Source organism: Spermophilus citellus (genome assembly GCF_964194105.1).
Source record: "Spermophilus citellus genome assembly, chromosome: 16".
Taxonomy (NCBI): Eukaryota; Metazoa; Chordata; class Mammalia; order Rodentia; family Sciuridae; genus Spermophilus; species Spermophilus citellus.
In genome coordinates this window covers 80,123,176-80,150,474 of record NC_138196.1, presented here as the reverse complement: position 1 = coordinate 80,150,474, position 27,299 = coordinate 80,123,176, and the positions used below count along the sequence as shown (strand labels likewise).

Here is a 27,299-nt window from a genome sequence, read left to right as displayed (position 1 = left end):
ATCATACAATTTAAACCTTGAGATCTGCCTCCCAATTTTAACCTTTCCCTCAGCACCACAGTTAACTGCTTTCTTGAATTTAGTGTATTTCTTTCCCTTGTATTTCTTTACATTGTCACTGATAATTTGTAGATGGTTTGTATAATATTGTGTGTATATGAATGCCTTTTTCTAGTAAAAGCCCAAATGGGTGACTCAGAAAAGGTTGACTATGCTTATGGAGTAATTTTTAAAGGCAAAAATGAATGGCTGAATGAACAAGTGAGTAGATGAGTTAAAAGAAACCAAAAATAATATCAGCCATTTACTTTGGTAGAGGAAAGCTAAAACTTTCAATTTAATCAAATTCCCTCTTCCTCTTAAAGAAACACAAACAGAACAAAGGCTCCCCCCATTATCTCTTGTTGGTGGTGACTGCCCACAGTGTGGCAGTGGAAAGTGCTTTAGTGTTCCTACAGTTCTTTGAAGAGACTCTAGTAGAGTGAGCCGTATCTCTTCAGAGGTGCCACTTCAAACACCAACATTGAAACCTCAAAAAAGAAAGAAGTCCTTAATGTAAATTGTACTCTTCAGTCCTGGGACCACTTAATGCAATTTTTTTTCTTTAGCTCCTGCTTTCTGTCCCAAGTGTGGGGTGTGTGTCTATGTTCATGCATGGACACTTCCAGTGATAATACACTAAGTTGGAGTTTCTCTTACCTTTCTTTGTTATCAGGTGTCAGATTTTAGGACTAGAACTCTCTGAAGATTGCACGCATTTCAAGATCTTAATTCACCTGGACAGATTTCTTCCATGTTCTGTGAGATGACCTGTTCTTAAGTGCATGTGAGGGAGACTCTTCAGCAAAGACAGAAGTAGTAGCCACAGAGGACACAGATGAGCAGGGTTTTCTCTTGTTTTACAGTAAAAGTAGGATGTGGCCCTCTCCTTCCTGCTCTGTTCTAATGATCAGGAGGTGGTGTGCAGGTTACAGCTGCCAGTCTAATGAGAAGAATGTCTGAGATGTTGATCCCAACAACTGCTTAGTAAAGTCATTAAAATCTCTTTGTTTTTTTTAAGACTATATATCAGTTTAGTCAAGTTTACTAAGTAATTAATGAATATCTAATATGAACAAAGAACACTCAGCGCTTCTTGGGAGGTTTAGAGTATTCTATAGTGGGTATGCAGACTGGCTCTTAGAATACATGCTAAGTTATGTGAGGATGTCCATACATCCATTTCTCTTGCAAGACACATTGTTAATGCTAATGAGGGGAGGGCCCATCCCAGTAATTTCTTTGGCAAATATGAAGTCATTTTCCAGCTAAGTCCTTGTTAGTGGAAGGCATCATTAGGCCATATTAGATAATGACTTTAAATTTCTGTACATCGATATGGATGCTAATTTAAATAGAGATTTTAATTGAAGGAAGTCATGCACAGTATAATTATGGTATGCACAATAGACTTGCTTGTTCTCTCTGCTGTGAAATGACTTGAGTGAGGCTAATAATTCTGTTCAAATAGAATCTGCTCCCCTGGAGAATCGCATGTGGTATGTTTTAATTTCATACAGAGGCTCTTCCCCAGGGAGCCCGTCCATTCTAATTATGTCAGAGTGGCGGGCAGAGGACTGCCTGTGCGCTTGGAGGTTTAGGTGATTCTTCAACCTCGTCCTTTAAAAAGTACTACATTGATTGTGTAGCTCAGTTACTGCTTTTGGATATAGTTGTAAAAATGAGTCAGAGGGACTTAGAAGATAAAAAGATAAAATAGGTATGATCAAATGTATAAAATTGCATAGTTAATAGCAGATCATCAAATTGCAGTAAACATAAATTTTGTCAAGTTATAGCACCGAAATCTAGCAGGTTGCTAAATAAACTGATAAATTATTAGCAAAGCTATCTGAGCAAAAATTACCATAGAATGCTACCATAGAGTTTATGGTTTTTTATTTTGGATATAAATATTTTCATGTTAATGCCTTTATTACATTATTGGTATAGCAATAAGAAGGAATAAACTTTAAGAAAAATACTACTTGGATACTGATATTTGATAAAATGAAAAGTTTGGGTTGTCTGAGTATATAGTTAGTTACTAGAATGTAATCAAGTAAGTTATAAGTAATAGGAATCACATGTTTTGAATTTCCCCTGAATTCAGAATCTGGTATGAAACAGCCAGATAGTATAAGATAGATATTTACTGGAGTTGGGGCCGGAGTTGCGTCTCAGTGGTAGAACACTTGCCTAGCATGTGTGAGGCACTGGGTTCGATCCTCAGTAACACGTAAAAATAAATAAAATAAAGGTATTGTGCCTGTGTACAACTAAAAATATATTTTTAAAAATCTAATTATAGATAAAGTTTAGCCAGCTGTCACACCCCACTACCAAAGGGCTTTTGGTTATTTTGCTTTGTTCTTTGTTTTGCATTACCATTATTATACTGGAATAATTAACAATAGTTAAATAATACAGGTTGAAAATTCCAAATCTGAAAGTCTATAATCTGAAAGGCTCCAAATTCTGAACCTTTTTGAGCATTTCCAGGATGCTGAAAATAGAAGATTCGGCACCTGACTTGATGTGACAGATTGTAGTTGAAATGTAGGAAGATTAAAATGTTACATAAAATTAGGTTTGGAGTGTAGTTTAATGGTAGAATGCTTACCTAACATACTGAAGGCTCTGGTCTCGATACCCAGCCCTACAAAGAAAATCAACAAAACATTCATGTAAAATTACCTGCAGGTTGTGTGTATAAGACATACACAAATCTCATGTTTTGACTTAGGACCCTTCCCCAAATATCTCAGTATGTATAAGCAAATATCAAAAAACAAACAAACCAACCCAAAACACCTGAAATCTGAAACTCTGCTGGTCCCTAGCATTTGAATAAGGGATACTCAATTTGTAACATGACATTTTTAGTCAGGATTCAAGTATCTGATTGTTCCATAAAGCACCCCCACCTCCCTCCACCAAGTTTGCTTTGAATAGGAATGTGGTCTATACATTGTGTGATTGGATGATGTGATTTCTTTCTTTCTGTTTTTTTTTGGGGGGGTACTGGCGATTGAAGTCAGAGGCACTTGACCACTGAGCCACATCCCTAGCCATATTTTATATTTATTTAGAGACAGGGTCTCACTGAGTTGCTTAGTGCCTTGCTTTTGCTGAAGCTGGCTTTGAACTCGTAATCCTCCAGAGCTGTTGGAATTAGAGGTGTGCGACACCATGCCTGGCTTAGATGATGTGATTTCTAATTTACTGGTTCCTTGCTTGTTGAAGGAACCTGGCTCATTTGTTGATGGAATAATAAGTGAGTTTGTCACAAGGGACACATTTTCCTTCTCCAGTCAGATACCACACCTGTAGATTTTCTAATAGATATTTTTACCCCGGCATTCCTTTCCTTCTCTGACATCACCCTAGTGGAGGACCTTCCTGCCTGTGCTGAGGTGACAACATAGCCTGCTGACTGGCTTCTGGAACCCACCATCACCAGACTTACCTTCAGGCCCGCCCCTGCTTCCGTAACTTGTCTTTGGAATTTAGAGCACTTATTATTCCCACTGATTTGGAAGCAGCGATTGCTCAGAGGTTGTCTTTTGTATGTTGTCTTGCATTGCTTGCTTTTGCTTATTTTCCTATGTTTTGAAAACCCTCTTCCCTCTTAGGCTGTGGCTACTGGAGAGTGGGGAGGCTGCACTCGCAGTCCATCTCTTCCTTGCTTTGCAGCTCAGCGCCTCTTGCCTGGTCACGATGGTTCTGTTAGCACCTTTTCTCAACACCTCTGCCCTTCAGGTTTTTTTTTAAAGAGAGAGTGAGAGAGGGGGGGGGAGAGAGAGAGAAAGAGAGAGAGAGAGAGAGAGAGAGAGAATTTTTTAGTATTTATTATTTTTTAGTTCTCGGCGGACACAACATCTTTGTTGGTATGTGGTGCTGAGGATCGAACCCAGGCCGCACGCACACCAGGCGAGCGCGCTACCGCTTGAGCCACATCCCCAGCCCCTGCCCTTCAGGTTTTAAAGGCAACTTGTGAGCCTGGAGCTGGATTCTGGCTGCATCCTCAAGGCAGGGGTGGAACATGAGGCCTTATAGGAGTGCACTTTTCTAGTGATGGATGTCCTCGTCCACTAGAGACGTTCTCTCGTGTGCACAGTAAAGAGGACAGCATTTTCCTTTATGGTAGGCTTTCTACATTCCTAGACCACAGTTTTGTTTTGCTTTTGTCCTTGTGTCAACACCTTTTGTTTCAGTCTGCTTCATTGGTTATGTTTTAAGTTTGTTGCTTCTTAGTGATCCAATTAGAACCAACTGTGAGGTAAATTCCTATTGGAATTTTCTGAAGATTGATTGGTATATGAGCCCCTTTAAACTCTTAAATATTAGTGAAGGGCTTTTGTTAATGTGGGCTGAAGCCTATAGATATTGTTTGGATTAGAAATTAAAAATTAAAATGAGAAGTTTTTTAAAACATTTTAATTCATTTCAAAGAAAACAAAAAGTTATTATGTGTTAACATAAATAATATTTTTAAGACAAATAGTGCTACTTTCCAAAAAGGTTTCAGTTTCCTGAAGATTGAGTAACTCTCTTGTAATGTATAGATTAGGTGCTGTATATGAGGTACCATACGCTGTATTTATCCATAGATGTGTTTTGTTTGGCTTTTACTATAAGATTTCAGATACAAATTCAAATTTGTAGTTTTTCTTAAACAATCTGAGAATCTGGTAACACTGGATTTGCTACTGTCTCCTTTGGCCAGGTTTTGAGTTCCTTATGTTCCTAGATGGTTTGCTCTCTCATTTATGTTATTTGCTAGGCTCCTGAGGACATTTCTTTTTATAATCCGTGCTGTAGATACTTATTGTCTTTTGTCACAAAAGATGCCCTTTCTTGATCTAAATATACATAAAATAAAATCAGTCATTTTAATGTGCATTCCATTCATTGCATTTAATACATGTGACTCTGACCACATCCATTTCCAGAATTATTTTAAAAACAAACTCTTCCCCATTAGATGATAAACTCCCATTTCTTTCAGGCCCTGGCAACTGTGTTTCACTTTCTGTCTGTACAAGTTTTGACTACTCTTAAGTCCATTATCTAAGTGGGATCATATGGTATTTTTTTCTTCTTGTGACTGCTTATTTCACTTGGCGTGATGCCTTCAGTGTTCATGTATGCTGTAGCATATGCTGGAATGTCCTTCCTTTTAAAGGCTGAATAATATTCCATTGTATGTAGAGACCACATTTTGCTTATTGGTTGAACTGCCAGTGGACACTTGGGTTGCTTCCATATGTTCGCTGGTGTGGATGTGCTGCTGGGAACATGCAGCTGACATATTTCTCCTGCTCTGCCCTGCATGTCTGCCAGGAGAAGAGTTGCTGGATCTCACACTCTTTATTGAGAACATCAACCTCTGCTCTCTGAATATATCATGCTTTCAGGTGTGAATTCCATAAATGTTTGCCGCAGTCCGGCTGGGCAAAATAACCGGGAGGTGACAAGCAACTTGAAGGTTGAAGCGGGAACTGCTTTATTACGGAACAACAGCGGTATATATACCTAACTGATTACACACAGCTTGACTCAATTAGCATCGTCCAGATACAGCAGTCAGCCAATAAGGAATCCTCATCATCTTAATGGTTCGGTGGCGTTGCCTCACAAACTACTCCTTCTGGCAAACTGCCAGGCGCCATCTTGACTTGATTTGCGGTCCCCAACAAATGTTAACATGCCTTTACTTATAAATTATAAATTATCTAGTGTTCTTGACATAGTGTTCAAATTATTACATTATTTTGCAAAAAAGTAAAGCATTGCTACATTTCCACTAAATATGTATCCTTTTTGTTTTAAAAGAAATTTTTTCTTGAAAATATTGTTTGTTAATGTGTAATGACACTTTGTATTTTGAAATGAATGAATTAAACGTTTCTAAAAGTTCTTGTTTTAATTTTTTTTTTCTTTTTGTACCAGGGGTTGAACTCAGGGGTGCTTAACCATTAAGCCACATCCACAGTCCATTTTTAGTATTTTTTCTTTTGAGATAGGGTCTTGCTAAGAGTTGCTGAGGCTGGATTTGAACTTGTGATTCTCCTGCCTCAGCCTCCTGAGCCACTAGGATTAACAGGTGTGCCCTACCACATGTGGCTCATTTTAATTTCTATTTCAAATAGTATCTATAGGCTGTATCCCACATAAACAAAACCCCTTTGGGGTCTTCACTAATACTTTAAGAATGTAAAGCATTCTGATACCATAATTTTGAGAATCTCTTCATCTGTTTGATAATTTGTTAGCACAGATTACTTAAACTTGCTGAGTTGCTTGTCCAAATTTTAGAACATAATGATTTTCTCTCTTAGGAATAAGCAGTGTCATATAAAATTGCAAATCACCTCCACATTCTGCAATCTTATTTAACTGGTGATATTTCTAAAGTTATTTGGCACTATCTAACTGAAATATTTGGAGTAACTAATTTTGTGAATTCAGAGTTCTAGCTTAGAATGCCAAGGAATTTTCCCCAGTTCTTTGGGGCAACAGGGCAAGGGTTTCCACATTCCAAATCCTTCTGATTCTCCTCTTTTTCTTGTTGGAGGGCTGTGGTATTGACAGAGGGAGGAGGCTCTGGAGAGCTGGTTTAGAATTTTGGTGCACTGGGAGATTTTTTTAAGGGAGCTTCTGAATGAGGTGCGGCTGCTGCAGGGGTGAGAGAATGGGCTTTTGTTTGGGTTGTATGAAACCCCTGTGTCTTCCAGGATAGAAAGAGGGCAGAAAAGGCAGAAATAGTGCATGTGTTAATCCTGGGAAAAGCAAGAAGCCTTTGATAAATCAGTGTTCTGCTTATTGTCATCAAGATGGAATTATTTGACTATGAATTTGTTGAATGGTAATTGAACAAAAATTTATAAATATTCCTAAGTGAAAAGATAGTTAACTGTAAAGATTTTAGCAGAATGCAATTATTCTGAGGGAGAAAAAGATGGTGAGAATCATTTTTATTTTTATATTTTGGAAGATATAAATATCTACAAAATTATTGTTTTAAAAAATAAATTTTACACTTTGAAATGAAAACCATCATGAGAATCTATGCCTAGGAATGCCCTTCTTATAATTGCTCTTTGGATTTTATGAGACCTACATATTCCTCTGTGCAGGAAACTGGCCACGTGGGCATCACAGATGAGCTCCCTTGCCAGCTTTGTTTACCCTAGAAGCCCCCGTGTGAGCAGAACCTTTGCCTGTCACTCATTTGGTGAGAGCTGCCCTTGCAGCCTGCTGGGATTGGATATAATGTAACATGGCCGGAGCTGGACGCAAGTCCACGTTTGGCACTATTTCCTGATAGAACTTCTACTCCAGTTCTGTAAGTAGTCGAGGAAAACCCGGTGTGTCTTAGCTGAACTCATGCATTTGCTTACATCAGGAAGGATATTGGCCAGATTGGCTCAAGATTAATGCCCTGTCACCAGTCTAGGACTTGGGGCCACCGTTTCCAGAGCATCACTTAAGTTTTCAGACCCTGATTTCATCCTTGTACTGTTGCAAACACCTCTGTATGCCACTTCCTATTCTTGTGGCCTCAACTTTCCTGGAGCCTTGATTACTTTGCAGTCCGCCCTTTTCCAGCTCAGCCTGGATTCTGACCATCCTCCTGTGGACATATTCCAACACTTTCCCTCGTTCCTGGGTTGCACTCCTGTGGAGCCACAGGCTTGCTCCCTGAGGACTCTATGCTGAGACGTCCTTTTTGTGTGCCTTCTCTGTGTGCTAATGGATTCTCCTGCTTCTGTGTTGACTGGCCCTCAGTTGATCCTGACTGCTTTGGCCCACCGGGTCTTGGTGTGTGCACTGGTGATAAGACCAGGAAGAGGATAGACCTGCTTTTATTAGAGTGAGTTGGTTTTTTAAAATTATCCGTCCCAGAAGCATTTAGAAAGGCTCTGGTATTGGGGTGCTGCCAGTGGAGTTCCACCATTATCATGGTTGGTGGGGATAGGAATTGGCAGGAGTTGATTGAGGTGAAGTAGGGCACAGGTGGGTGCCGCAGTCTCGGCTGGGCACAGAATCACGAGCCACCACACAGCTTTGTAGATTCAAACAGCAATTCTTTATTCCCGAACTCACACCGGCCTCCACACACGTTCTGGGGCAATCCCAGTTCTGCTGCCACACAATTCACCTACTCCACGAGGCTTTCTTCCCAAAGTGCTCTCTGAATCTCACGAGAACTCAATGGGAGCTCAGGCAGCAGGAACGCCCTAATTCCAGCAGCAATAATCCTCAACATCGAACTTCCCTAAAACCCAAGGTCTTAAACTGGGAACGCCCTAAACCCAAGGACTGGGATACTTCCTCAAACCTGATCAGCTCTAAACCCAGATCCGCCTTCCTTGAGCAAGGTCACCTTACATGCAATGTCAACAGCGAAATTCCAAGGCAAGTCATTTAACATGGGGTACGCTGGCAAGGAAATTTCGAATGCGTCATTCCTACTTGGTAATGGCCCTCAGCAGGTGGGCATGGGTTCTGATCTACCATTTGCCAACATTGTTAATCCGGATGCTCATGTCACCTCTCCAAGCTTCAGTTTACTTTTCTGTGAAGGGTGGGTGATGACGCTATGATGTGGATTCTGCAAGATTGCTGTGGGCATGAATGAATTATTGGTATAAACTGGTAGACACATGGTAGGTACTTGGTAGATGGCAGTTACGCTTTCATTTATTTTTCTAATCAACTGTAGAAATTTTATTTCTCAAAATGTGTCATGGTCTACATAATATTCTTTTCAAACACTGGCACATGATATGTACTCAATAAATATTTATTGACTGGTTTAGACATGTAATAAACTATATCAGATTTCTCATAACAAATATGCCCTGCTCTTAATTGACAATAATTATGGATACTTAAGCTGTAGAGCTAAGTATGGTTTCTTAACCCTCCAGATAGCAACCACAACATGTTTATTTCAGGGACTGTGGGTTTCCTCTAAAGAGCGTCAATTTGCATGATATTGCCAGAGTTGGTATCCATGTTCTGAGAGAAGAACTATTATTATGGTAAAAAGAAACTCAGTGGTCAGGTCTTGGAACACTTAAAAGGTGTCAGTGCAGAGACAGCTAGTAAAGAATTCTGGAAGTATAAGATATGAATAGAGACCTATTTTTTTTAAATCTTCCCATTGATGTCAAAAAGCATCTATCGATACTATTATCATCTATATTGTATTAGAGTCTTTGCAAGTGTTCATGTTCTCACGAAATCCTTATAACAAAAGATATAGGTACTATTATTATCTCAAAAATTCCAGAAGAGGAAAGAGGCATGAAGGCATTATGGGACCCCTGGATCTCATGATCTGTAAGTGGCAGACCTGGGATTTGAACTCAGGTCTGCCAGAGCACATCTCTCCAAAGCCACATGAGCTTGCTATTTCTCACTGCCCTCAAAGATTTGACAGAAGTGCTTCATATTCATTTTACATATTTGGAAAAGTTCAATTTGTTAATTGGCATTACAGCAAAACTCTAAGCATTCAACAGTTATTGATATCTAATTCACACAACCCTGGCAAGGTATCTCATAAAGGAAAGATAATATGACTCCCTTTTTTTTTTTTTTTTAAAGGAATTCATATTCTAGAGTTAGGAAAGCCCAGATACAGCTAAGAAAGTTCATCCAGAAGCAGTTTATTGAGTGCCTTCTGTATGTACCAGGACAGTGAGGACTCCAAGAAAACAAGGGTGAACAAGAAATGCATCCAGGCTCCATGGAACTCGTTAGCTGAGCTGGGTGTTGTGAAGGGATCTGAGCCATCTTGGTCCTTTCTAAGGAGGTGACAGGAATGCCCTGGACTAGAGCTGGGTGAGAGGTCATGACCTTATCCCTCACCACCACACAATAGGAGGCACGTTACAGTAAGATCCAGACAGATTGCTGCCACATACTCATTAGCAGGCAGTCACGACATGAGTCATACAGCCTGTTCCTGTACGTCCAGTGAAGCCACAGCTCGGACAAGCACCTCACTAGAAAGTTTCTCTTAAGACAAATGGAGCAGGATTCAGGGACACTTCTGGTCAAAGTCACGTAACCAAATCTGAGTGTGGGTCTAGATAGAGCCCCGGCTAAGAATGCAGCTCCCAGGGGGTGGGCCCAGGCTTGCTAGAGTCTTACATGTTGTTTTCGGTGGATGGAGGTGGTGCCTGTATTGCATTTCCAGTCAGTCTTGTTTTAATGTATACATTTCAACGTTTATTTTGCTGATTAACAAACTCTCTACTGTTGATTAGAGAAAAAGATAGCTGAAGGCATATAAGAACTGCTTCCAGATTAGAAACTGTTAACCATTTTTTTTTAAATCATATGACTCCTTTTGGTAGTCCGATGAAGCCTCTGGACCACTTCCTAGAATTATTGTTTAAAAACTTAAAGTGCGTTTTAAATTTTTGAAAGACCAAATATATATTGAAATATATTGATTCTGATGACTATCAGAACCATTTTTGGAGGTGTGTAATGCAGTAGTATGTGCTTGCTTATTGTATTGACAAGATCTAATGTGGGAACAGTTGCTTTAATGTCAAAGTTGGGTTGAATGTAAATGATACTCCAAGGTATTTGCAGCGAAGAGAATGTAATATGATTTTGTTGGTAACAGAGACTTGGGTTCCACCCATTCTGTGATTCATTGTCTTCATCAAGAGTGGAAGGAACTGCTGAATTTAAACATTACTAAGAAATGAAAGTGTGACATTCCCCATCCATGTTCGCAGACCCTCTCGATCATCCTGTGCAGGTTAAGAATCCCTGCTCTAGAGTGTGTATCTATTTCTCACCTGCTACCTAATCAGCCCTGGCGTGTGTATTTGTGATTAGGGTTTCAGGTGTTAACTAAGTTTCCCTATGTATGGATTAAAACTGATATGTTCTTTTATACTACTTGGAGTGTAATTTAGTAGGGATGATGAGACTTCTGTTTAAAAACCAACAGTGAGGCCTCGTGAGCACTTATGAAGTGCTATGGGATTGTGTGGAAGTATTTTAAAATAAAGCACTATGACAGGAGGATCCACACCAACACGAGTACAGTGGCATACGCTATGGCTGCTGGAAAAAATGTTATTCTTTCTTTAAGGTTGAAACAGACATCACTGAAAATGTAAGAGGAGAATGTTGTTCTCTGGGGTTCAGAGATCAAGCTGTTTAGGATATAGAGAATAGCCCGATGGTGGGGGTGGGAGGTAAAAAGGCAGAGTGAGCCACATATGAACAGGGTCTTTCCCACCTGTGGGGGACAGATGAGACCAGCCATGCTTATGAGTGCTTGATGTGAATTATTTTGTGTCATCCTCATGACAGCCCTATTATTTGCCTTTTACAGATGGAGAAACAGGCATAAGTAGATTAAGTAACTTGCCCAGAGTCAAGACTAGGCTTCTGGCTCCACAGGGCTCAAAACCACTCCTACAAGACAGTTTGACACTGATGATAGTGTGGGAGGGAGGCTAGGAGGACTGCCACTGAAGATAGGACGTCAGGTGAGGCTGCCAGCACAGTGCTGGCTGGAGAGGTCAAAGGTACCCAGACACCGAGTGTTAAGGAAAGGTGAAGAGTTTTCCAGCCTGGGAGTCTGCACGTCTGTCTTTTCAAGCCAGGCAGCATCTACATGGTGGGAAGTAAAGTTCAGTGTTTCTGAGTAGAGATTTTTACCAGCAGTTTTAAATCTCGCTGCACCTGGCTGAATCTGTTCTTTATAATGTCCTTCCCCAACTGAAGAATGTTCATTTGGGACAGGATACTATTGTTCTCCCTGGTGTTTACGCTAACACCACTGTGGTCACTTGACTGGAGAAGGACACCAGTGGCACAGTTTGTAAACATGCATCATCTGGTGACTCAGATTACAGTAGTGAGATGCTTGCTTTCACCATAGCAAAGGAGACCTTCAGAATCGACTTATTTGTTACAGTCAGTTTGTAAGAATTCAAGGGTGAAATGGGAAGCATAGTTTTAGGTCAAGGACAGACTAGCAGTGCAGGCAGCATCTAGAGCTGCATTCCATTGATTCCAGAGGTTTTGAATCAATCTATCTTTGATGTAAAATGCAGCAACACCCCAACAAGTCCTGACTTGCCAAGTCCAGGGAAAGGCTTCTGGCAGCATAGAGAGCTCCTAATAATCAGATTGGAGAGGGAATAAAAGTTATTCGAACTTATTTGAACTCCCTAGTGGGTTAAGTAACCAGGGTCTATAGGTCTTTGCATCATAGATGGAACGTTAGATGATTGGAGTTAAGTGAAATTTCTATAAAAGCATTCCTAATCCACCCTCTGTGTTGACAGGCTCAGTTGGCTGGATTCTGGTCCCAATTATTTTATTAGTAGAGCTCAGATTCAGCTGCTGGCCTTGCAGTGATGTCATGGGAGCTTATTAATTTCATGGGCATTTCTTAGGAGCCCATCATGTCCTCTCCCTGCATCACTCACACAGCCCATGCGGCTCTTCCCTTGCTTTCCCAGGCAAGGACAGATTCTTCTTTATTTCAGACTTTATAAGATTTATGGTTGGAATTTTTTTTTTCAATCTACAGTAAAACAGTGAGGATTTTTAGGTTGTCCAAGATCAAATGCTATAATTTCTACTCTCATGTCTCTTGAAGATGTTCTCTGCATTTCCATGTTTCACTTCCATATTTAAAATTTTCACTTTTATATTTACAGACTGATGGCCTGATTTAAACTGTGGTTTCTTAATAAATGGCTTGTGCATAAGTTTAGTTGTAATTGTAGCTATCAAATTGTAGATTTCCAGGCTGAAAAATGGAAGCGGTTCACCTGTTCCTAATGCTTATCCCTAGGACGGGCTGTTAGTTAGTTGAAAGGCAAAGCACTTTCAAACAGCCAAAGCAGGAAAACTGGAATTATTCTTTAATACCTGGATAAAACTTTCATACTGTTTCTTCCAAGTTTTTATTGTGCTTTACACTATAAGGATCCAATAAAGTAGTTAAAACCTATTTTGATTAAATCACATAATAAAATATTTATTGTAATTACAGCAAATCTCATTTCATCTCAACCTATAAAATATTTAATATTTTCTGCTATTTTTTAACAATATTAATGTATTTTTCAAGGCCTTTATTATGGTTTGATCCTCAGCACCCAGTGCCTCACACATGCTAGGCAAGCGCTCTACCACAGCTTTCCCAGCTTCCTTGGGCAGGCTGGTATGTCTCCTTTGATTTTGGGATGATTAACAGAACGGTGGGATCCTTGAATTTGTTTTTGTGTGCCCTTTCAGAGGGATCTAGGTTTCCATTTCTTTCATAATGAACCTTGTTCACCTTTTCCATGTCTTGTAGTTTTCCTTTGTCCATAACACACATGGTCTTCCACCTCTGAAGCACTCCCTTGGCAACTTGAAGGGGTTGACTGAAGCTTCTGGGTTCTTCTTATGCTCCCCACGCAAGTTTGCATCCAGAATGAACATACCACATTCTTCCCTCCTCTGCCCAGGTCTGGTTATTCCCCCCCACCACCAAGCATGGAGTCTTCCAGGGCTGCTGGCCTTCTCTTGCCCAGTGCTCTGTCAAGTTCAGTGCCCTGCACTGGCTGGTAGCATGAGGTTTGGCTGAATCCTCCTTTCTGAATGTCAGTTGCATCAGATCATAGCACATTTTTGTTTACTTACTATTTGGACCATGACTCTCTAGAACAGCTGTTTTTCTTGCAGATTTATGTATATTATTTGTTCTTTAGCATAATCTTAATTTTTCCTCAAATTCATTCATTCATTCATTCATTCATTCTTTTTTATAAAAATGATGGGCTCTTTCTCTGTTGCTCAGGCAGACCTCAAACTTGCCATCCTTCTGCCTCAGCCTCTCAGGCATGTGCTACTGTGCCTGGCATAGATACCAGTTTGTTCAGGAAACTTGTAGTTCAAGGTTGAATGTGTAACAGCAGTACAGCAAGGAAAAATGTGGTCAGAAAGTATACTTAGGAACAGTAGCATCTGGAAATTTGAGGAAAGGCTTTGGAGAGGTTTTTTGTTTTGTTTTTGAACAGGATGTAGTCATGGTTAACCTGATTCCTAGGATTGGACTTCAGTAAACATTCATGTAATGTCTACAGTTTGGCAGGTACTAGACTGAATTTAGATGCTGAGAATATCAAAGGAAGGAGCTGAAATGGTGGCAGAGATAGGTTCACCTGTGAGTAGTTGGTATGGTATAATTTGTCTTGTAAGGAAATGAGTTCAAGGAGTTCCAGAAATCTTATATTGTCATCCTTAATTTCTTCAATTCTCTTTTCCAGTCTGCAAAGCTCAGTGTAGCTCTGCTGTAGTGTCCCAAGACAAGTGGGAGATGATTTTAAGAAATTCAGGGAATGATCAGTTGATCCTTACAGTCAATAAGGAGGGAGAGAGGTGGTTTTAGGAAAGGCTGGCAAGCTCTTAATGTTGAATGTTGGTGAGTGACATTTCAGTGAACCACCTTGGTGAGTGTTTGGGTATAGCCTTCCCCCTAAGAACAATCATGCCATCGCCAATGGCTTTCCAATTGGTGGAACACAAGTGGGAGATTTTACATTTAGTACCTTAGTACTTTGTCTTCTGGACCAAAGAATTTTCTCCAGACTAGTTTACCAGAGAGCAGACTGAGACACTGCATCATCTGGTCACCAGAGCTGAAAGGGATTCCCACCTTCTTACTTTGGGAAGACATTGCTCTTTCTGTGGGGATTTTAGGATGCCCACGTACAACACCCCTTTCCTCTCCACCCAATTCTTTTTTGGCTGGAACCCAGGGATGCTCTACCACTCAGTTACATCTCCAGCCCTTTTTATTTGAGACAGGGTCATGCTGAGTGGCCAAGGCTGGTCTTAAACTTGCTATCCTCCTGCCTCAGCCTCCTGAGTTGCTGGATTATAGGTGTGTCCCACTCCCTCAGTTTCTAACAGATGAACATGGGGACCAGTAAGAGAGAGAGAGAGAGAGAGAGAGAGAGAGAGAGAGAGAGAGAGAGAAGGAGGAGGAAATAAAAACTAAAGCCACTAACACTGATGTGCTTCTGTGCCAGGTGCTGTGTAACCGTCAAAGCAGTGCTATGGAGTAGGCTCTCTCATTGCCTTTATCCTAGAGAAGGAAACTGCGGCCTGGAGAGGTCCTATTAGTTGGTCAGGGTCACATAGTAAGTGGTGGGGCAGGATTCCCAGCAGGCAGACTCCAGAGCCCAGCCTTGACCCGTGTGTTTTCTTGTGCCTCATTTCGCCTGGATTACTGATAAAGCCAGGAGAGAAAATGGCTTTGCATGTGTGCGCCAGCTGGCCTGGCTGAACCTCCCTTGAATGAGACTTAGCAGGCACGGCAGGCTGGCAACTGCAGGCCTCCTGTGGGAGGGGCGTGGAGCCCAGGCACCTGGTGTCCTCTCCTGAGCACCGCTGTTTTGGTAATTCACTCTTTTCCTGTCCTGGGAGGACAGTGAGGTAGCTTAGGGACATCAGGAGGGCTGCTTTGAGATCTTCCACCTGGAAACATGGGCAGAAATTCTCGTTAGGGATAGTCATTAATATCATACTTACCAATGTTAACCTAATATTCTCTCCATAATTTTTTATTTATATTTTGGTTTTAGGTGGACACACATATTTATTTTTATGTGGTGCCTCGTGCATGGTAGGCGAGCGCTCTACCACTGAGCCACAACCCCAGCCCCTCTCCTTAATATTTTTGGTTATTTAAGGCAGAGTCTTTTTGGAGTGAGCCTAGATTGGTAGAAATGGCAGGAAAAGAAAAAAGGGTCGGCCTCTCCTGACAAGATTTAAACCGAGAATCTGAAGCTTGTGAGGCTGTAGCTCTGTGCCAGGGCTCATCCTTGACCACAGGGATCTCTCTGGAGCCTGCTGTCTTTTGCTGCCTACTTCATTTGAAGTCAAGGAAACGAACCAACCAACCAAAGCAGATCATTGTTTTAGACTAACATCATCTTTTCCTGTTTTCTGAAACAAATTTGTCTTTAATTTGTCTTCCCACATCATCTGGTGGGGGTGGGCTGGGGAGGAGGGACATCAGTGAATGTTAAAATGGAATGAGTGTCGTTTTAGGATGAGAAACCTAGGTTTGAATCCAGCACTGTTGTTAAGCAAGTGTTTTAACTTCTCTGTGGTATTCTTTTCTTATTGTTCTGTAAAATGAAGAGGGCTAGATCTGCTTACAGGTTGGCATATTAGAGGTGAAGTGTACTAAATATTGGACACATAGCAGTAACAAAAAGTGGCCTCAATTATTACTGCAGAAATCAAAAAACAGAAACCTAAACTTAAAAAACAGCAGGTCTACATGGAGCTAAACAGTTTCTTAGGCAAGTCTCCCCTTTTCACTGCTGGGAAAGAGAATTGCAGGGCTCCAGCTTGATATGATCACAGCCAGCTTGCCTGCTAGATGACCGTGGCACACATGCTAAACCCGTTGGGTAAAGATAGCAGAGCATTTTGTGCTGGGTATTAAAAGCACAGTCTGTTTCTTGATTTACATCTGACGTATCAGTGTATATGTACATAAAATAAAATTATTTTTAAAATGCTCAGGTGTATCTGGTTGTCTGTGGCACACCTTTGTGTAGCTTATCATATAAACCTTTCCTTCTGCTTTGGGGTGCTGGGATCTTTCTGTCTTGCTGCCACCCAAGATATGCTGCTCTCTGTAAGTCCCTGAGAAATTGCAGTCTGTGCAGTTCTGGATTTGTCTACCTCCTTCTTTGGTTTCTTGGCATTCTGCCTTTGGAAGCCAGTTCTTGTGGCTTTTTCTGAAACATTAATACTGATTGAGGTATTTTGTCCATTTATCTGCATACACACCTATGCACGAGGGCAGGTCATTTGCAGGTATGCATCCTGATGCACAACCAGTTACCTGTGTGCTGTGTGCTTAAAATTAGAATTTTGTTCCCCAGTCTATTTTCTTTTGAAAGTGTTCAGTGCGTTGTTTATTGTTTGTTAAGCTAATGCCCCATTGCTGCTGCTTTCTTCCAAACATTTTTTACTTAGTTGAAGAATTCATACACTCTAAAGGTGGACCGTTAAAAGAGTTGGTTAGATCTTGGAACAGGAAATAATGGAGGCTGGGATACATGTACTCCAGGAGATGGGACTTGAGGAGGACAGGAAGGAGGACTGAAACACACACAGAATTCATGTAGGAAGCACAGAGCTACTGCACAAAGTTTACCATGGCAACATGTCCCAAAGAGAAAATGCAAATGGTACTCAAGGCCTATGTAGTTTAGATTTTGCCCCTTCAGCAGACTATTGCTAAAGGTCAAGGTTCCTTCTGCCTTGGTTTGGATCCCCAATCTACTATTTAATTGTTGACTTTGAGGAGATTACTTACTCCTCCAAGCCTCCATTCCCTCATTTCTAAAATGAGGATGATACTAGGATCTATGATTTAGAGTGTTGTGAGGGTTAAAGAAAATAATACATGGGATCCATTTAGAACAGTGCTTGGGTCTGGGAAGAGCACAGCATTTACTGAATGCAGCTTTGGACTCAAGTCTGCTGGTGTCCCAGGCCATGCTCTCTTTATCACCACATGGCATTGCAGAGCAGAGTGAGGTGGGTGGTGCAGGCAGGATCTGGTTTCATTCAGGACTAAAGTAGCAGAAAGAGTTAATGAGGCTCAGTGATGACTTGGGGTTCAGGCCAACCAGGTTGGCCTAAAACCTAGGCCAGGCCGGGCAGAACTGAGTGGGGCTTCCTGCAAGTGCAGAGAGCTTTTCCTTGCAGCAGCAGGCTGTGAAGACAGATTAGTGTCTTCAGTTATCTAATGACTTCTTGTCTCATCACTATATGGTGAGCATCCCTGAACTCCAGCTGGCATGTTTATGCAGACTTCGAATCAGAGATGCTTCTGTAGTTAGAAACTTGAGACTTGATGGATTAAAGATTTCTTAGCATAATGCTTCAAGTGCATGCGTCGAGTCATCCGGTGTGAATATTAGTAATTAAATATAACACACATTGAGCCTGGTCCAGAAAAGTTTGGCTTGAACCTTAGGTGGCCAGTTCTATACCTCTGAACATAAAACAAGTTTTAAACAGGAAGTTTACAAATATGTATTTGCCTTACGACTTACAGTTCTACTTTTTATTTTTATTTTTTTGGTATCAGGGATTAAACCCAGGGGAGTTAAGCACTGAGCCATGCACCTAGCCCTGTTTATTTTTTATTTTCAGACGTTGCTTAGGACCTTGCTAAGTTGCCTAGGACCTCGCTAAGTTGCTGACACTGGCTTTGAACTTGCCATCCTCCAGCCTCAGTCTCCTGAGCTGCTGGGATTACAGGCAGTAGTTCTACTTTTAAATGCTGCAGGGAAGTAAAAATGAATGTCTACACAAAGATTTTGAAAGTGGTTAGAGAGACAAAAGGAAGAAATAGATATAGAGCAACCAAATCAGTATGAATGAGGATAAAGAAGTAGTTAGGATCTGGGTAGGAGTTGATTAATCTTTATAATAGTCTAATATGCATAGAAACTTAATTGTGAAAAGTTTTCTGTTCTCTCAAATGAAATATAACACATTTTGAGAATACCCTTAGCATTGGTCATTGGAGAAATGCAGCCTAGAACTGTACTGAGCTGTTTCTACACACCTACTTGTATACCCGTGACCAGAAATATGGTACTAGGCGTTGGTGATGATGTGTAGCAATTGTAAATCTTGTGTTGCTGATGGAATGTACCATGGTACACATACTTTGGGAAACAGTTTGCCTATTTCCTAAAAAGTTGTCTGTATTTCTGGGTATAAAAGTATTTACCAGTCGACCCAGCAGTTCTACTCTTGAGTATCTATTCAAGAGAAATAAAAGAAATGTGTACAAAAGAACTTCTTATTGAACATTCATAACAGTGCTATTCATAATAGTCCCAAACTGGAAACTGTTAAATGTCTATCTGGTCAATGGGTAAACAAAAGACATGGCAATAAAAAGGAGCGAGGGACTGATAATAATATGCTCTGCATGAATGAACCTCAAAAACACACTGAGCGCAAGACATGTCAACAAATAATGAAAAAATGTTCAACATCTCTAGTCATTAGAGAAATGTAAATTAAGACTATACTGAGATTCTATCTCCAGTCAGATGGCAATTGTCAAGAATATAAGTAACAATAAATGTTGATGAGGATGTGGGGGAAAAGGCACACTCACACATTGATAGTGGGACTGCAAATTGGTGTAACTACTCTGGAAAGCAGTATGGAGATTTCTCAGAAAACTTGGAATGGAACCACTATTGGACTCAGTTATCCCACTCCTTGGTCTATACCCAAAGGACTTAAAATCAGCATATTGCAGTGATGTAGCCACGTCAATGTTCATAGCGGCTCAATTCACAATAGCTAAACTATGGAACCAACCTAAGTGCCCTTCAACAGATGAATGGATAAAGAAAATCTGGTACATATGGAATATTCCTCAGTCTGAAAGAAGAATGAAATCATGGCATTTGCTGGTAAATGGATGAAACTGGAGACTATCATGTTAAGGTGAAATAAGCCAGTACAAAAACACTGAAGGCCAAATGTTCTCTCTGATATGTGGATGCTAATACACAATGGGAGGAGGAGGGAAGATTAGAAGTTTATTGGATTAGACAAAGGGGAAGGGAGGGGAGATGGGAATAGGAAAGACAGTAGAATGACTTGGACATCATTTTCCTGTGTTCATATATGAATACATGACCAGTGTAACTCCACATCACGTACGACCACAAGAACGGGGAGTTACACTCCATGTATGTATAATATGTCAAAATACACTCTTCTGTCATGTATATCTAAAAAGAACATCAACAAAAAAGCAGGTGTGTAGTGACATGGGCTGGTGCAGGACCTAGCTGCAGTTAGGTGCAAGCCAGTCTTAGGGGGTGATGGAAATGTGCTAGATCTAGATTGTGGTGGTGGTTGCACAAGTCTACATTTGCTAAAAGCCATTGGCTTGTACACTCAGGATAGATGAAATTTGTGGTATATAAATTAGCACCTCAATAAAACTGTCCCATTTCATTGACCTTTCTGGCATTAGACTCATGCTCATCTGGGATATACCATAAGGCAGCAGGAGCTTATTTCTTGAATTTCCATGGTTGGGCAAGTGGGAGACTGTGTGAACTGAGGTGCTGCTAAGTTTGCACCAGATGCTGTATTCAATGAAACAGAAATAGTTATAACCGAAGAACATGAAATAAAGACAGAATAATCTACGAAACATAAATGTGCGCATCTGAGTTCTCAGCTTCTTGGGAGGCTGAGACAGGAGGATCACTCTGAGTCCAGGAATTTGAGGCCAGCCTGGGCCACATATGAGACTCCATCTCAAATAATCAGACAAAGAAACCAAAATCCCTGGGAGGGCTCAGAATGGGACCTCCCACCTCCTTCCTGAGGCGCTTGACGCCTGCCCACACTCTCTCCCCCTGGTTTTCTAGCTCGGGGGTCTGTTTTATAGGCACCTACTTATAGGAACATAAATTCACAGGCTGAAGGTGACATCTTTTATTTATAGTTGTCCTCAGTGGTTTCATTTCTTATATGAAATGTTAGCTGATCAGCCTGTGGAAATAAATGAAGGCTACCTAAAGAAACACACCAGCGGCTGTTTGCCATACTGCGCTGCAGCAAGGACCCGGGTGTCATCTCTGTGGGGGCAGACACTGAGGGAGGCAGGCGGAGGCTGTAGGGTGGAGCGGAGGGTGGCTTCAAGGGTGCTGAGTGCAGGCTGTTGTCATGCAGAAGCTGGAAGCAGGCTCGCTAGAAGTGGGGTGTCTCAGGTGCTCGGCGTGGGGAGCACATTTGTCTTCTTGGTTGATGCTGAGTAGTAACTAAGGGCAAAACAGAGACGCTGGGTGTTACTGACCAAGGCTGACCAATCTAGGCTGACGGCTGCAGGTGTTGTGGTCAGAGTTCAGTTGTCAGGTCTGGTCAGTGTCTTTGTGTGGATTCAGTCTGTCCAGCAAGAGACTGGCCTAGGATGTGAGACTCACGGTTCTTAGTTGGGAAGCCGTGTGGTAGACCTCAGGGGAGGCGAAGACACAGGGCAGCTTGTGCCACAGCAGCCTCATGGCGCCTGCCCTGCTCCCTAAGTCGGTCCCACCATCAATTCCACCTCCTTAGCTCCTATTGTGTTATAAATCCATTCATTCTTTCTGTTGGAACGTTTTAAGCTTTTATGGGGTCAAGATTTGTCTGATGGTTCAAAGCACCTAGTGCGTATTTGTTGAATGAATGATGAGCTGTGGTTGCTGCATGAAACTGGGACCAGATCTCTCAACTTGCAAGAGAATTTGGAAATCCAGATTTCCTAGTGGGAAGCCTTCTGATTTCACTTTTGGCCAATACTGTGAGGACTGAGCACAGTGCATCTGTGGCTATTTTGGCATGTGGGCCTTAGGTGTGTGGCTTCTGGGTTGGAGATGAAGTGTAGACAGGGTTGGGAACTGAGGGAATGTTAGATAATGTTAAGGGTGAAAATTTCTTTCAAATAAATGTAATCCAGTCAAGAAGAAATCCAATCTAGAAAGAGGACCCCCCCCCCACACACACAGGAAAATATAGACTCCTACAGTTAGAAACCACAAATACTGAAAGAAGCAAAAATTACAGGCTTTCTCTGCTTGGAGTCTAAGAATGTTTCAGTAATCTATCCTAGTGAGTGCATATATATCCTTGCAGTTATTTGAATGCACAGTTATTTAAATGAATGTGTATTACTCGGTTACTATAGTAATATATACTATAGTACTATATGGCACTCTATGCATTGTATTTCATAAGAAGTTCTACAATTGAAATCAGTATTCTCTGGCAGGTTTAACCTTTCTTATAATGAAAGTGGATGATGAATTAAAACTGTATCTGCTGGTGTTTGACAGATGAGAAGAGGCAGGTGATTTGTGAGTGATGAGTTAGTGGTGAGTGTATATTTTGAATTTAGTTCTCCCATTATATGACAGTTTTAAATTACAGAATTTATAGGTTGGGGTTTTCATATTTCTAGTCTATGATTGTGAAACTTACTAGTTGTGGTTCAGTAGTCATGTTCTTCTGTGTCCTTCGGTTCTGAAACACTTGTGGTTTGTGTGGGTGGAAGGTTCCAGAAGAAGAGGGTTTTCAAACTATCTTGTTTTAAAAAAGTCTGTCCAAGGATTGTCTGTCAGAGATAGTGGCCTGAGTGTTTTGAGGGGGCTAGGAGGTAGGTGGAATTTAACTTACTGATTTAAAACAGCATCCCATATTTTAGTTCCCTTTTTCTTCATCCTTCATTTCTGATTTTTAAACTTTTTATGTGTGTTTTATAGATGCATGTTCTGTCTTTTTCATGTTCTTTAGTTATAAATATTTCTGTTTCATTGAATATAGAGTTTGTATTTGTTTCTTATTTTCTTATGGTTTGGGGGTGTTTGGGAAAGGATGGGTGGTGGTAAAATGGTTTTATTCTGCACATAATACTGTGAGAGTAACATAAAAGAGGTTTGGAAATAATAAGAAAGTTGAGGAGTGAAAAATAATAGGAGTTGGCCTCAGGAGTTCAAGGTAGAAGAAAAGTCCTGCATGGAAGCTGGGAAACAGGTACATTCTGCCAAGAAGAAGGCCTGTGTGGGGGGGAAACTGATGCGAGGCTTGGTTGGAGACATAGGCCCAGACCAGGTCCCCTAAAGAGTCAAGGACTGTCTGCTGAGCAGCCAGAAACCTTTGTTGGACTCTGATAAGTGAAAAGCACTGCCCTGCAGGGCTCACAGTCTAGCTTAGATGTCCCGTAGGAAGAGTCTGTGTCGTGGGGCATGCTGTGGAGGGAGTTTTGGTTTGCTGTAGGAATCAGGGAGGGTCCTTCTGGAAAGGTTCTTCAGAGAGATTTTGATAGGAGCTTTTCTTCTGCATGATGATGTGAGTGGGGGCATGGCCTCATCTGAGTGTAGATGTGTGGAATACAGGATGTGATAAGGTGCCTGGAGCCCGGGAATCTTCTGTGTGTATGTTGGGGAAATGATGCTGCAGCTGTGTCCCGGGTACCTCTGGTCCTCCTGAGGTCACAGTAAAACTTGTTAAGTGGTTATTCTTCATTTCATTGTAAATAGGAAGAGTCACAGTAATCCAGTACTGTTTCTCGTTCCTGATCATCCTCATGCTGTGTTTTTCTGCTCTCCTAAAATAATTCCACTATTGAGGACCTCATTCTTGAAACTGTTTTCCCCAGTGGGTTCTACTGAATTCTAATAGAATGCTGCTACCATTTATTCCTCAAAACTGAATGGCATGTTCTAGATGTTGAGGAAAGAGTGGATAGTCTTTCAGTGATGGTTGTATAGTGACTTCTGACTGAGAGTTGTCTCAAGAAGCAGAGATTGAGAGGCTTCCATGATGAGTCTAGTCTGCCTAAAGTTTTAAGTCAGGTCAGCTTTATTCCTTATGTGAAAGGCACATGGGGAGGGGGTGACAGGAAGAATAATGAACACACAGATTGTTGTTTGGTTGCTGGTACTGCCAGCTAAGTCTGAAAAAGAACAATGTCATTACATAGTATGACTGTGTTAGAATGAGCTCTTTGTAATGCACATCCTTTTTTAAAAAGAGATGGTTAGAGTGGAATGTTGTTATAACAGCATTCCAAATATTTCTAATTGTGAAAATTTCAGCAACTTAAATCTTTAGAATTAAATGAAATGATGGTAGTATTTAGATTCAATGTTTGATTTCAATAGTTGACAGCAGTTGTTGATTTACATTGCATCATTCTACTGACATTATTTTGTTTTATTCATACGTGGCACTGTGTTTTATTTTTAGACAGTTTTATTTTTTTCATGGTCAGAAACATGAATAACATGTTTCTAAAGATCATCAACTTGTATAAAGTCATCACTAAATTTCTTCTTCATAGTTTGGCATTCTAGAGATTAGGAACATAATTTGACTTATTTTTATGATGTGGGTTATTATTTGAATGAGAAGTAAGCACCAGGTTAGGAAAAAGCAATGAGAGAGTAGCTTATTCCCAGGTAACAGCTCCTGTCCAGAATATGCAGCCAGGTCATCTGCTGTGTCCTCTTCCATCAAAGCACATCCTTCAGGTCAGTCCTCCTGTGCTGTTAACATGTTCATCACTCTGATAGGCAGGTATCATCAGGGATAGTTGCCGTTGCAGGTACAAATCCTAAGTGGATGTTAAGTTTCAGGTGAAAATCTGGTGAGATACTGGTGTTTAGTTACACAGTCTTAAAGTCTTTTCCCACAAGATGTGTATAAATTACAAAGGGAGAAAATGGTTGTGTTACCAGGGGGAGACCTGGTAGTCACAGCCCTGACTAAGTGAGGGGAATTAACCTGGTCAGTAATGAAACATGGGTGTCATTTGCTGCTTCATAGGGAGCACTGTGCTGGCCGTACAGTTACTTGTATTGTGCTTGCCAAGGTGCACAGCCTGAATTTAGTCACAAGGAAGTACTAGACAAACCCAGTCTATGACACTGAGTGAATAATCTATAAAACAAGTGTCTGGTACCTTCAAGTGTCCATAACCCTGACTGGAGGAGAATGGCAACTACATGCAGTGGGTAATCTTGGACCAGGAAAAAAAAACACATTAAAATTTATATATATATATATATATATGTGTGTGTGTGTATATATATATATATATATATATATATATATATATAAAGAAAAAAGGATATTAATGCAGGCAGTTGGCAAGGCTTGGATAAATGGGATGTTAATGGTTATCTTCCACATTTCAGTCATTGTAACTGATGATAGAAGACATGACATTTGGGGTGCCTTGTTAAAGGGTGTGCAGGAATTCTTTGCACTATTTTTGGAACTTTTAATCTGAAAATATTTCAAAATGAAGTTAAGCAATAACAAAAGTAATTGGGCTCAGCTGAGCGATGAAGGCTGGGGTGCTCACAGTTTGCGACATCTCTTTTATTTGGTCAGGAGCTGGTTTTCTTTGCTTCCTGAATCTCCACAGTGATCTGGATAGCTGAGGTTTCTAAATATGGGATCCTGGGATCAATGAGGCATGGCTGTATCGAATTGCAACTACACTTTGAAAGGTTTTGTTTAATTGATTAATTTACTTATTTATTTGTACACAGAGCTGTAATTACATCTTTGGGTGTCCCATGGCTTTCTGGGTTATTTGAGCTTTACTGTTGTAGCTACCAGAATCCTACTTGGAAACTTAGCCCTGTAATTAATTTACATGTTATGCTGTCCTGAATTCAGGTTAGTCCGATTGATTTTTCTACAGTGTGTCATATATTGTTGAATTCCATAGTTGTTTCTTGTATTTTAGGGAGAGCTATTTTTTAAAATATTAAAATGTTTGATTTAAGCTTGAAATATACTAAATATCTTCTTTAGTTCTCAGAAAAGTCAGTGTGGCGTTTTCATACACAATAGTGAGTAGCAAATACACACTGGCCTCAGTACCAAGTGACAGCCTTGTATTGGGTAATAATTAAAATGAAGGAAATTAATATGCTGAGAAATGTTTCTGATAGTAGGAACAGTTGTTAATGTATGACTCAGGTTCTCAAGTCCAGGTTGTCTTGACCAGTGTGGGCAGGGCAAGACCATGGACTTGGGCGTCAGAGACCTTGTTTTGCACCAGATCCATGGCTGCTCATTAGTGTGCTTGTCAACTGTAACACTGGACTCACAGTGACACCTTGCCCAGTCCTGAGGACTGAATGAAGCTGTGAGCCAGGACGCGCAGGCCCGCCCTGGTGTTCCAGACCTGGGGCTCTCTTCTTACCTGCGGCTGGGTTTTAGGCTGTCCACAGTGGAAGAGGAACTGCTTTGCTTATAAGATGTGTACAGAGATGATAGCACGTGTCAGTAACCTCTATTCATATTTCGTAACTCTTTTTGTCAGGAAGCTTCTCTGTATCTCTTTCCAGAGAAATTATTTTCTTTTATATGTCAGCCACATTGGATATCACTCCCAGATCTGTCAAACGCATGTCACTTTTGTTTGCTAGTCTTGCTGTGGTGTTTTAGTGTTCTTACCGGAATCATGGGTACAAATAATTTTGGAAGGAAATCTTATGAGACAGAGGGACAAGGAGGTACGCAGACTGTTGGAAGGAGACATTTAAGCATGTGCAATTTGCTTTCAGGTTTCAAAGTTTTGATCCTCTGCATAGGACAAATTATTACTATTCCTATCATACTCTAGTATCAAAAATACTTTGCTTTATTCCTAAATTGTCTAAAGATTTGGCTATTGGGCTAGGATTAAGTAAGTGGCCATTGTTTTTAGGAATCGCACACTGAAGTGTTTAGGGCTGAAGGTCATGTCTGCAACTTACTGTCAAGTGGTTCAGAAATAAAATGTGTGCGTGTGTGTTTTTATCTCTTTGGAGGGAGGGGAAGGATGAGTGGTGTCCTCACAGCCTCAGCAGGAGGCAAATTTGGGTGAGGAGTCCATGGAAGTTCTCTCTTCTTTCTCACAAGTTTTCTCAGTTTGAAACTGTCTCCTAATTTGTTGGATTTACACAGTGTACCTTGGGGAGATGTAAGCCAGGGGCAGTTTCAGAGGGAGGGAGAGAGGGGAGAGTAGAACTGTCTGAGGACTAAAAAGGAGTAAGTAGTGTGGAATTCCGCAAAAGTAACTCACAGGCAAGACATTAGTAACCTTTAACCTTCTTTCCTTAGCCAGAACAGAACTCATTTTTTTGTAGAAGGACCTGACAGTTGAGAGAGTAAACTTGTGCTTTGCCCAAGTAGAGAAAATAATAAAGTTTTAAAAAGAAATACACAAAAGGATAAGCAGAAATGCAAAAGATGAGTGCTTTTGAATTATCCGGTGTTGAGATAGTCTTTCTTCCCCAAGCTAATCTTCTGAATTAGCATCCCTCCTAAATAGCTAATTGACACTCATTTACCTTCACGTTATTGTTTGGTTTCAAAGGTAATATTTTGTTTTCTTATTGAAAATTTATATCATGTTTGTTATTATTTTACCTTCCAAAAAGAGTTTTGTGAGCTAATTTTTTTTAACACTTCTCCTTTTTTTTTTTTTTCCATGTCAACGGTGGCGTTTCTTTGGGGAACTAGGAGCCAGCCAAAGGTAAGACATTTGGCTCATTGTGTGATGCTTATGAAGGTCTTATGTGCATAGTCTTGAAATACTGCAGGTTTTCTTCTCAAACTGAAAACATGGGCCTTTTCGGTTTATAGAAGCAGTACAG

The 27,299-nt window shown here is 40.7% G+C and overlaps 1 protein-coding gene across 6 annotated transcripts in view; it reads left to right on the top strand.

Annotated features, from left to right (window-relative positions):
• KIF13B (kinesin family member 13B) overlaps window positions 1-27,299 on the top strand; it is a 533,579-nt gene that overhangs the window by 399,156 nt on the left and 107,124 nt on the right. The window contains exon 3 of one of the 6 annotated variants that reach the window (XM_081269243.1): window positions 27,166-27,178. The exons of the other annotated variants lie outside the window; for them this stretch is intronic. Coding sequence (XP_081125369.1) covers window positions 27,166-27,178 — 13 coding nt within the window. The remainder of the gene's footprint in view (window positions 1-27,165; window positions 27,179-27,299) is intronic. 6 annotated transcript variants of the gene reach the window in all.